Source organism: Apus apus, chromosome 14, assembly GCF_020740795.1.
Source record: "Apus apus isolate bApuApu2 chromosome 14, bApuApu2.pri.cur, whole genome shotgun sequence".
NCBI classification, from domain to species: domain Eukaryota; kingdom Metazoa; phylum Chordata; class Aves; order Apodiformes; family Apodidae; genus Apus; species Apus apus.
Window position 1 is genome coordinate 41124 of NC_067295.1, and position 12382 is coordinate 53505.

Below are 12382 nucleotides of genomic sequence, written 5' to 3' on the forward strand. Positions count from 1 at the left end.
GACAGTCCTTATTTCACCAAAACTGCTTTCATGTTAAGGCATGTAAAGGCTGTTCAGTAAAACTGCCTGGACAAATTCTAGAGCCCCTTCTGTACCTTTGCCTCTGTCTCTACATCTTTGGTGCCAGGAAGGAGGGTCTAGATAACATACAAGATTCTGTCTAGAAACAGAAAAATTCAAAAAACAATGGAGCTTGTAAATAAATCATAAAGTACAATTTAGCTAACTGTAAGCATTGTTTGTGAGGAGTAAATCACATCAAACCAATCAATCTTCTTCCTAAGGTAAGCAAATGGATGTAGACAAAAGAGAAGCAGTCAATGTCATATATCTTGAATTTAGCAAACCTTCTAGCTTGAGATGTTCTCAAAAATAAACTGCACAACATTACAAGACTCTTGTAGGATTTGTGGAAAACTAGCTGAAGAAATGTTCTCAGAATCATTAATGATGTACTTTCCAACAGCAAAGACCATTATTAAGAGTATCACATGGAGTCTACTCTTTGTTCAGTCCTTTCTGCCAGTTTCATTAAAGGCTTAGGAAAATAATGCTGAAATCACTGGTTGGATTATTTTCAATTCTCAAAGCTCTCTGCAATCTTTCTATATTTACAGGGATTGACAAAAGCTATACAACATCATATAATACAGACATGCCACAATTCACGGAATGAAATAGAAATTCTTGTAGTTGGCCAATTCTGCTGTCTTTTTTTGTCAAACATACAGTACTTTTTGACCTAGAGCTGACAATTAAGCTCTACACATTATTAGTACTTAAATGGTTGGAATTCACCCTATGGTAGATTTTAAAAATATAGAGGGGACAAGTATCACACAATTCTCTCCCTTTGAATTCCTAAGAGACAGCATCTTCATGTGACCTCTTCCTGTGTTACTGTCCCCACATGAATTTTATGGAAGTAATTGTACCCGGCAGTCTTTTCCCAAGTAAAATTTGGGCAAGAGCTCTTAACAAAATCCAACTGATACTAACATCTTTGGCTACATAACAAGCAACTCTACACCAAGAACATGAGAACCAAGTTTGAAAGCCTTAAGAAAACTAGGGCATTTCAACTTAATTTAAGAGACCTAATATATCACTTTCAAGACATTATTGTATTTTAATATTCTATTCTGATTTTCTGTTTAATATTCTACTTCATTCCTATTAGTCAAGCTCAGCCAAGAATAACAGTCCATTAACTAGCCCATCAATGACTTAAAAAAGGAAGACTAATCATTACTACTACTCAGCACAAGACAGAACTCATTTTTTCACACAAATTAGCAACACTTGTATTCAAGTAAACTGAAAAAGACTTATTAAATAGCTTCAAAACAAAACATTTTCAAAATACAATCTGAATATAAACATGAAAGAGTGCAACTTGTTCACAAATATCCATATTACTTATATCAACCAATTCTTTACTCTGATAAAAGAACTTTTGTACTTCTCCCATATGAAAGACCCAGGATCAACAAATTGGATCAAACATCAGCAAAGAAAGAGAAAGGAGACAGGATAACGTTACCCTGCCATCTTGGATCTTCACTAAGGATCTTCTCAATCATTGCCTGGCTTGCTAAAATTCCTGGCTGCAGATCTGGAATGCCTTCACCGCATCCTAGCTGCCCATTCTGTAAGGTTTCCTGTGCCTGAAATTCTCTGGAATGGGGAAAAGATAGTAACACTTCTAAACTGTATAGCTACAGTAACCCTATCTGTCGCAGATGTAATCCTGTCCAAGTCTATCAAAAGTATGTCAATTAACCCAGGTCTTAACAAGCCTAAATTGTAAAAAAAAAAAATTAAATATTAGAAATTTACTGTATTTCAAACAGTAACTCGTGCCAAAGCTGGCAAACAATCATAAAGAATAACCATGTCATACAAATAAAAAAAGAACACATGAAAGAACGTTGGTATTAAGTACAGACAATGTTTGTACCTGCAATGCTCATCTGTATGCTGACATTTTGAGTATGCTGTTAATTTACAATATTCCACTGCCACATAGGACATGGTACAACTAAAAAGATATAGAAAGGGCAATATGGGTGATCAGAAATACAGAACTTCTTTACAAAGGAGAATTAAACACTGTAAGACTTGGAAAAGCTATGACTGAAGGAAGGCACAAACTACAGCTAGTGAACCCTACATCATCTAAAAGTAGCCAAGGTACTTTTGGCTCACTGTAAGATTTTGTCAATAAAGTTTGTGAAGACATTCAGGAGACCTAGTAACAAGCAACATTATGTGGATTTGCAATCTCTTCGGAATTTACAACTGCTCTGCAAGTAAGCAACCACAAGCTTGCCGAAAGAGCAGACAGACTACGACCAAACGAAAAGTTATTGTATAAATGGCACAAAACCTCTACCAAAAAATCTGAGAGAATTTTATTGCACCATTTTAGTGAAATTAAGCTGCACAGAGGTTCAACAACGGTAAATCAGCACAAAATGTTTTTTTAAAAAAGATACTACAGCATAATTATATTGGGCAGACTTTGAAGCAACAGAGAAGCAAGGTGAGGAATCAAATACTAGAGGTGTATCTATAGTATTCTGAGAATCAAAGCCCTCTACCTTCAAATGGCACCACTTTCTCTAGACACAAATACTCAAGGAGCTTACCTCTCATAACAAAATACTCCTACTCAGGATCTCTGAGGAGTTTGAAAGGTGTGGTGGTTTATAATGTAACTAGTTACAGTATTACCTACATATATTTCAAGAATTTCCCAGATCCCAGGTATACTTCAAGAAAGAAAATCCCAAAGAGAAAGGAACACAAGACAGACCCAACGCCAAGTCTAAAACCTTTCAAACAGTCTTTTACAGATTTAGAAAATGAGAAGGAAAACAGATGATTCCCAGAGAGTGCTTTTCTTTAAGGTGGATGTATAGAAAAACAAGGCTATTAAGGGGAATAAAGTTAACACCTGCATCAATGATTATATTGTTATTTCTCTGCTCTTTACATAAAATGAAGAAATCCTAAGATCTGTGTCTATCATAGCAGGAAAAGACCATCAAAGTACAAATAAGACCAAATTGACTTCCTTATGAATGCTTTATGCCTGAAATCAGGAGAAGCAACGTTTTTCACAAACACCAAAGAATTTTGAGGCTGCCTACTTGTAGGTTCAAGATATTAAACATAGACTCCTATCACAAATGTCTTCAGCTCCGTCTCATGCTCTACAGCTGGCAAATCACCAATAAGCAATCATGTAACACATTAAAGGGCATTTAGAGTACGCAGCTTGGTTTCAGTCTTGCTATACATTGCTTCCTCATTTTAATACAATAAAAAACACTACAAAGACACTAAACATTCTGTATCCAGACTGACATGACATTATGCTGCGTATGCTAAATGAGGAAATTTAAAATGAAGAAAAAAAATGAACAGATGTCTTGCAGAAGAAGCATCAGCTAGCTAATTGAAGAAAGTCTTCTGGAAAGAAAAGCTATGTATCAGTAAACAGTATATGACCTGGCAATGGAGCAGAGGCAAAATTCTGCGGCAAAATGAATTTAAATAATTATGGAATTACTGAAAAGGCACTAACTTCATTAAAATTATTGTGAAGTGAAAGCTATGATCTCCCAACAGATGGCTGGGAATAAGGGATAATAAAAGTAAGAATGTAAGATAGCAGCCATACCAGCTCAGATCAAAGGTTCATCTAGCCTGGAATCCTGTCTCCAACAGTGGCCAATAGCAGATGCCTAGGGAAGAGTGTAAGAATAGGGCAAGCGTATAGTGATACTTCCCCAGAATGCTTTTCCAGCATCCAGTAAGAGATACCTGTGACCCTCCAAAGCTTCAAAGTTTTCTAGGAACTGGTATCTTTTCCTATTGAGTATATACAGATCACCTTCTATAGCAAGAGTTCCCCTTCCACCCTTTTGTAATAACCCCCAACAACCTGCTTATCTCCCAGCTCTGGCCACAGCTAAAACTCCTACCTACCACTACCCTGATTCAGAAAGCACCTTATTTCAACATAACTTCATTACACATTAGAGAGGCAGAAAATAATACTGATAACTTATAGATGAAAAAATGCAACATAATTTAAAAAACAGCAATGTCAGTAGGCAAAATGTCAAACATAGAAGCTGGGAACTGAAAGTTGGCTTAACAAAATAATAAATCTATGAATGTAAAAACCACAAGCAAATTTGCATGGCATAAATGACAAAAGGCAGAGTATCTGAGTCTTCCATCAGTCATAATGATTACATACACAGGTCTTGAAATTGCAAGTTACAAAATCTTAGTATTTGTATTTCCCAGCATGCTTCTATCTGCTACTGTGATGCACAGTGAATTGCATTCTCATGTTACCAAACTAAAGATATTTTTCATGCAAAGCATACTGCATTTTCTGGTATGTGGTGACAACAGATGTGGTATTTCCTGCTAATTAGGGTGAATAATTTGAAACAAGGCTACCTTATATCATATACTGGTGGTCTCAGGTCATGTGGACCATGAGCAAAGGCACAGTGAATTCCATTCTTCACACAGTGACCCCGGGCCTCTGTTTCATGAATGCATGTTCCAGTCTTGTAATACCTGAGATGATACTTCCTTTCTGTATCCCCTGTTGTTCGATGCAGGTAAGGGCAACTACAGAATAGAAAGAGAAAAGTTAGAGCATTGCTTTGAGTTTTGTTTTTAATAATTAAATTATGAATTGTGCTATATCTCTTATCAACTTATAACAAGTGACTTTGCAGGATTCTTCAAAGGAAAACTGTCCCAAACAAACCAGCATCACAAATCAGCTTCAAAATGAAAACCACTAATCTATTTCTTAGTTTCTGCTAAAGTATAAGATTGTATAGCACACTGGCTCACAGAGATATTATGAATAAAACTAATAAGCAATAACATCTTCTGAGCTAAGGAATGACATCTTCCATACTGACACAAGCTCAAATAATTTCCACGCTCAGAGGTACAAGATTATTTTTTTGTTCATGTTATCATGACCTAAAATCAAGGGGTACTTGAAACATGATAAACTTTTTCCTGCCTGCTCTTTATAGACATAGAACTTATTGAACACTGAGGGGAAATCTATTCCATTCCATTCTTCTATTAGAAGGAAGAGAACAATTTAACATCAGTAATACATCTTTGTACATATACTAATACTCTCTCATACACAACTAAGTAAAGATACTGTCTATACTTCAAAATGGCTAAAATAATGTATGGATTATAATTTCAACTACCAAAATAAATCAATTTTTTAAAAACAAATAAACAAAAAAACCCCAAACAAACAAACAAAAAAAACTCCACTGGGATAACCGTTCTCTCTCCATTTATTTCAATGTAATTAATTTTAGTCTCTGCTGGTTTTGAAAAAAATACTAATCTCCAAAAACTACTTTCCCCAAAGTAGGGAAGTTTAGAGAGTGAGACAGAACAAGTGAAAAGTCCAACAGAATTATTTTGCTTTGCATGCAGGGAGAACCGCAAAGCTCTAAATAGACTTTAACACTCATAAGAATTTATGCTGGCTTAAACTTTATTTACTATATTCTAAAAATGTTAATTAGAAACTAGACTAATCAAATGCAATTACGTGCAAATATTTGTACCTCTGGTATTTATATATTTACATCAAAATAATAATTTTTTTTCTACTGTGTTAAGCACCTGCAGCTTGTGCTGACTTCAAGTTGATACTGTTTATGATTTCCGAGACTCACGTTGCTTCCTTGTAGGAATTTAAAACCAGCATTCTGTTAACCACGATAAATGAGATGCAGCTAGTGTGTTATACCCATCTCTTTAAATCCCAACAGAATTAATTCCTGGGAAGACTAGGTGTACCAAATTCAGTGCTACGTCTCATTTTGTCAGTGTAAGATAGAGCACAGCCTATGCTCAGATCTGAAAGGCGGACAGGATATATAATCCTTGTTGGACCCATTACAGTGCCTCAGCTCAAAGCTGTAATGTGTGAATAGCACTGACACAACCCCTCCTGTTCTGCTAGCACTGTTACTGGAAATCCACAAGAGTCAATCAAATACTTTTGCCAGCACTAGTCCTGTACAGAACTCTAAACAAAAAGAAATGCAACCTGAGCTATATTTTTATTATTGCTAATGGTCCCATCACTAGCAGGATCTTTACAAGGGTCAAATATCTCAATTTTCTCAGCAGACTATCAATTACAAACTATTTTTTCACTCATATATGCACACTTCACAAAGGTGAGAATACTCTGACATATTCTTATGCATAATGTGCTTGCCTCCATTTTCATCCACTGAAGTTTGCTCATTCCTGTTGGGAACAGGAATTAAATGTCTCATCTTTCATGCAAGAAGTGTACAAGTGTTTACATCTCATTGCTTGTCTCTAATTCCATGGCTCCTTTCCAAGGGGCAAACATTTTTGCTTAGATATCTGCATTTTTTCCCCAGCAATACTGCCTTATCAGAGGAGGTCACAAAAGAAAGAATAATTAAAAAAAAAAAGTTAAAGCCTTCAGTTATTTTTAAATTGCTGTTTAAAATGGATAAAATCAATGGAATATAGACATTGCTTGTCACTGTCAGACAAGCTACGCACAACTTGAATGCAACGTGAAAGAGGAAAAGATACTCAGGTCATAATTTTTTCCATAAAAAGACAACACAGAATCCAAAAACAAGCTGGGAATGAAATATAAACTGTGTCACAAGACTCTTGCTTCTGCTAAATTAAACCTGGTTTTGCTTGCTCTAAGACTCAACACTTGTGCCATCAATAGCTAATGAAACCTGAATTTTACTGAAAATACAGCTTGCCTACTGCTTATTTTGCTACCTGCCTCCCATAACAGTTGAAACCCTCTTCCAGAAACTAACAGCATGCTTCGATTAGGCTATCCAGTGTGACTGGGATAGATTGTTACTGGATTTTTGTCTAAGACTTGTAAAGAACTAGATAAAGAGCTAGTTCTAAAGGTGACTCAGGGGGACTAAACAGCATGCAAACCCCAAAGAGCAAAAATGATGGCATTGTTTTGCATATATATGTTTTATATTAAAATGTGTTATTCATAAAATAGCACAGTAATATATATGCTGTTAACCACTGACATCTTAATCAACTGTAGTTCATTGTAGGATATTAGTCAGAAAGGCAAAGACCCCTAATAAAAGCAGCTTTTAGATGGTCAATAGTACTTGATTCACACACAGTATCAAACTAAGCCAACTCACTGAAATACGCACAAAGCAGATGTTCTACCTTTAATGAACTGGAGGGATGTTATATCTTACCTTCACTTTATTAATTAAATATTTTAATGGAGCATAAACCATTGTAATACAGAACTTTAAACAGGACAAGTATTTTAATTTAAAATGGCTGATTTTACTTACCATCAGATTATATGGCTGCGAACTGATAAACTTATGATAAGAACTTATGATAAACGTAAGTTCTTATGCACCATATTTTGGTGCTAAACTTGTTCAAACATCACTTATTCCTTAGGAACAAAGTTTTTATTAAAAAAAAAAAAAAGAAACAGTAGTTCCCAGGCAGAATAACAAATCTATTTCATGGCCTGTATTTCTACAGCAATCTCCCAGCTAAAAATAAACGTACTGAATCCTAACTTAGTAATCAAGAATCAGTAAAGAACACTACTCTGAATGTTTAAGTTCTAATCGAGTCTACATACAACATTTAACTATTGAAATCAGTTTTTTTTTCTGCAGCCAGATCTCACAAAGTAAAACTATTGCTACATTGTTCAAAGTAAGTAGATCTATTTACCATGAAACAACATATGTTCACAAAAAGCTTAAAAGGTTAACTGCTTACTGATGTTTATTTCCTTTTCAGACAGTTCTTAATTCACATCATAAACATTCCAAAGATATCCTTTAAGAATAAAACAGTTCCAGGCTAACACTACTTCTTAAGTGTATGAAAACAACTACATAGTTCTACTTCTGTTCAACCCTGAGGTGCTGACATAGCTTTTCCTATGATTACTTGAAGTGCTCTTCTGTAGCTGGCTTCTGTAATTCATTCCCTTTTACAGCAGGCTTACGTTACAGATTCTAACATACCCAAAATAATCTTCTATTTTAGAATCTGACATCAGTTGACTACAATGGTTGAAAAACACATCAGATTAAAAAAGAGTATCACTTCTACCCTCACTCATGAAATTAGGAGGAACTTTACTCCCTGCTCAAAATACCTGCCTCTAACTCTGCAAGTAATCTAGTCTTTCTCACAGGCTCTTCCCTGGAACACAGTTTTAATTTGCTACCCTTAGAAGAGCCCCTTTCTGAGCAGCTTTAAGATTTTGGACCTTCTTTCAGTCCAAGTTGAAATTTAGAAAGAAATATCACAGACAAGCCTGGGTGAAACCAACAATTTCTACTTTAACTGTCTTGAAAGTATGCTCCTGAGAACAATTATGGGTGTCATCATTCTACCTTTCTTGCTAATTCTCACAAACTGTATTAACCTAGCTGTGCATTCAGATGAGCAGAACAGAGAAACAAAGACATAAAGTACCTGTCTGTTGTCACAAACAGCATAAAATGAAGGCACTACTGTTTATAGCCTATTTCTAGAAGAACTTGAAGTTGCTCCAAATAAAAGGTTACATTTTTAGGCAGAAGACAAAACAGGGTAAAAAAAAACAACTTCTTTTGCTGAGTTCCAAAACATGAATGCTGCCACACTATAAGAAATGGTGTTCTCAGTTTTTTATCCCTGACATAACAGACATGTTTTGGCATCTTCTATCATTAAGCAAGTTACCTTTGACTTCTCTTGCCTTTCCCTCCTCTTTGCCCTGTATGACTTTTCTCTTCTACCTTAACTTCAATCAGCTATCAGCTTACAACAGCTGGCTGCCATTTCTATCCACCAGTTATCAGGATCAAATCTATAATAAGGCCTCAGCAGTTCAGCTGAAACTTCTCTCACAAATGTCTCAAATAATCTCACCTTACAGTGGAGTCAAAGAATCACAGAATGGTTACATTTGGAAATGACTTCTAACATCACAGACTCCAACCATCCACCCAGGGGAAAAAAACAAAACCAAACAAAACAACAAACCAAAGAAAAAAAACCCACCAGGCCCACTACAGCATGTCCTGAAGTGCCATGTCTATACTTTTTTTTAATACCTCCACAGATGGTGACTCCACCACTTCCTTAGGCAGCCCATTCCCCATTTTCTGGAGAAAAAAAAAAACAGACTCAATTTTCTCTATTCATATCTTGGTTAATTTTCTTAATTTACTGTCTGCCTGCCCCACTTTTTCTCCCCTTGAAATATGATTCTTCTCTGTTTATGGGAATTGAGTTATGTTTACATTTTCCTCTCTATCTCTCCTGCAGCATACCTTCCAACTTCAACATTCTCTTATGCTTCTGGTGAGGGGTCTCACAGGACTTCAACTCTGGGCCCTGCTCTTATCCTTCTACATCTGGGCAATGTCACTACAAAACACAAACTTGAAAAGCATAACCTTTTGGCTAATCTATTTAATGTAAAATGTAAGCATGACATGCTAAAACAGATGTATGAATTGCACTACTTATCTTATTTCTGCCAACTCCTTCATACTTCCATTATGCCAGACAATACAATACCCTAACCCTGTTTGTCATTTAGACTCCCAACCAGGGAGTAATCTTCAGCAGCTGTGGGGGACAAGATGTCCAATCCAACTGCAGAAAAAGGTTTCCACCTCACATCTCAGTTATTGAAACATCTCCTCTTATTTGCTTCTAACAATTCAATCATGACCAGCTAAAACCCTTTTAAACCTTAGTTCCTTTTTCCTCCTTTAGAATCAGTATCACTCAACAATGAGAGGTCAATTTTTGTCCCCAGCCAATCCATGACATGAGCATCAATTATCCTCCAATGTTGATTTTCAAATAACTTCTCATACTGCCTCAGGATTGGCAGGAGTGCTTTACAAACACCTTAAAAAGGTAATTAATTGTCTTCTTTCAAATCATCCCTCAGAGACTTTTTTCTTGCTGTTTATACTGCACAGGCATGCTACTCATTATTGTCAAGCTGCTTAGTGTAATGTTGTTGTTTACCTTCTCTTATCTCTGTTGTTCAGTTTGTAACGACTCTGGCAAAAAAAACCCCAACCTTTTCTTCAGTGACTACAGCCTGTAACACAAAAGAAACCTATTCCATGAAAACTGCTGCTATACACTAAATGAACCAAAACAATTAATCTTCAATTTTTAAAATAGGTGACCAGCATAACCACATATTTCCTGACTGCCTTAATGCAAATCTTTTTGTCAGAAGTCCTTCCTTGCTTCCATCACTGCAGATGAAGGTAGGTTGTCTGACATATGACCACAATATACTAGGCTCCCCCATATATGCCTGCCTGCCATACTGTACCATTTGCTCATTCTCATCTCCACAAAGCTTCTATCCCTCCCTAAATTCACTGAAGACCCTCTGTAGCCTTAACCTAGAAGAGTAACATGTCCAAGGAAATGCAAACATTAACAAGCTAGTCAGACAACTAAGAGTGAACTCCTTCCTTTCTTTTTCTCACTGGAAGCATGACAAAATTGTCATACTCCTCTACAGCCCATTAATCTTCAGAAAACTTGGGTAAGTTTTACATCCTGAAGCCACCTCTATACAGGCCCTACTAGTACACCTACTAGTCAAAGTAGCTAGGAGAAAAAGAAAGAAAAACTGGAAAAAGAAAAAAGTTGCAGCAAGAACACTAGCACAAATGTGAAGGACCAATACTAGCAGCAAACCAGTTTCTTATGTTTTAAAGACAAGTCACAATACATGCTTATATAAAAGTATACATGTGCCAAAAAAAATTACAAATCATTTACAGAAATCTGTCTTCAAATAATCTGCAGCAAGAGTCAACTGATCACTTTCACTAAGGAGAAATTAGCACCTTTCCTTAATGTCACTGATAATACTGTAAACACCTAGGACTGAAAGAAATCACTTACTCATCTCCATCTGGACAGATTCCTGTAGTCTCATCATATTTTGTACAATAAACATCTGGACTGTAGTTAAAAGTCCCATCACGCCTTCGTATAGGTCTACGACGACGCTGATTTAGGAAATGCCAATGAAAACAGGTAAATGGTCTGTGCTGGGTACACTTGTGCTGCAAAAATAGGGGGCACTGCTCTGTCCTAAATTCCTTTAGATACCTAAAAAAATTAAACTGTGTTACAAGTTTATCTTATCGGAGGCACATTTTTACAGTATTAACAGGGCACTCGAAAATTCAGTGCACATAGCCCATGAAAAATTGTACAAATGTACCTGTATACAGTTTTAGTTCCTGTGCACATTTTACTGCTTAGCTGTTGAATACAAATTACTTCATTTTTTTATGACAGATGCATTACTAATGAAATATAGCAGAATACCTGGCAAATTATACTGTTTTGTAACTAAAATTAAATAAATATATTAATTGAAAAAGCAGTGTTTAGAATATTGTCCTAAGTAACCACCAGATTATAAATCCAACAAGTTACCTGAATGAGCATTCATATTGCTTGCTACCATACAAAACAGTCCTACAAGGTCTATTTCAGCTAAATACCAGATCTAATTGAAATATTAGCCCTTAATAACAATATTCTGAAAATATGGATACACCACATAGAGAGCTAGAGGATTAAGACTTTTATGAAGGCCATCAGAGGCCATGAGAGGACTTCAGCAAACTTACTTGAGTGACTGTTATGTTTGTGTTGATACAGTCTGGGGTCTTTGAAGGTTATTTAGGTTTTAGTAAGACAGTCCTTCATTAGCACTCAAGGCATAGAAACTAGTTAGAAAGTCTGGTACTTTCCATAGAATATCAGGGTCATGCCAGACTAGGCACTACTATGGCATTTGTCAAAGGATGAAAGACAACACTTTTTCCTGTCTCATTTTATGTACCTATTAGCCAATTTAGCAAGTTAATTATGTTGCTAAAGTTATGCAGTATCTGCAGAGGAAGGGCTATATGGGAGCTCTGCAGAAGCTTAAGAGTTTCCAGAGTTCTTTAAAAGATGTTCAACAGGCTACAGAGAACTGAAGATCTAGGGAAAGGGCAAGAAATAGGAATAAGCAGCATATTTTCATTCCCAGTTGCTTAAATTGCTAAATGGGGGATGTAATGACACAGAGTTATGAAGCACGTCTTTAGAGAAGAACCTCTAAACTATCCAGGATTGGGGGGACTGAAAAACAACTGTACAAAAGGAGCAGAAGTTTTGGACCTGTATGACACGCTGCAGCAGTATCCAGGTAAGCACTAACATTCTCGTGATCTGGAAACAGTGATGTTAC

General features: G+C 36.1%; 1 protein-coding gene across 11 annotated transcripts in view; it reads right to left on the reverse strand.

Moving 5' to 3' along the window:
* Positions 1 to 12382, reverse strand: part of UNKL (unk like zinc finger) — a 46538-nt gene that overhangs the window by 33413 nt on the left and 743 nt on the right. For 3 of the 11 annotated variants that reach the window (XM_051632558.1, XM_051632555.1, XM_051632554.1), the window contains exons 2-3: positions 4483 to 4659; positions 1544 to 1677 (exon numbers count right to left, since the gene is read on the reverse strand). In XM_051632558.1, the coding sequence (XP_051488518.1) occupies positions 1544 to 1677; positions 4483 to 4659 (311 nt within the window). Of the gene's footprint in view, positions 1 to 95; positions 310 to 1543; positions 1678 to 1960; positions 2042 to 3688; positions 3753 to 4482; positions 4660 to 11034; positions 11245 to 12382 lie in introns of those variants that run through there. The other 8 variants (XM_051632557.1, XM_051632566.1, XM_051632559.1 and 5 more) reach the window with 8 other exon arrangements.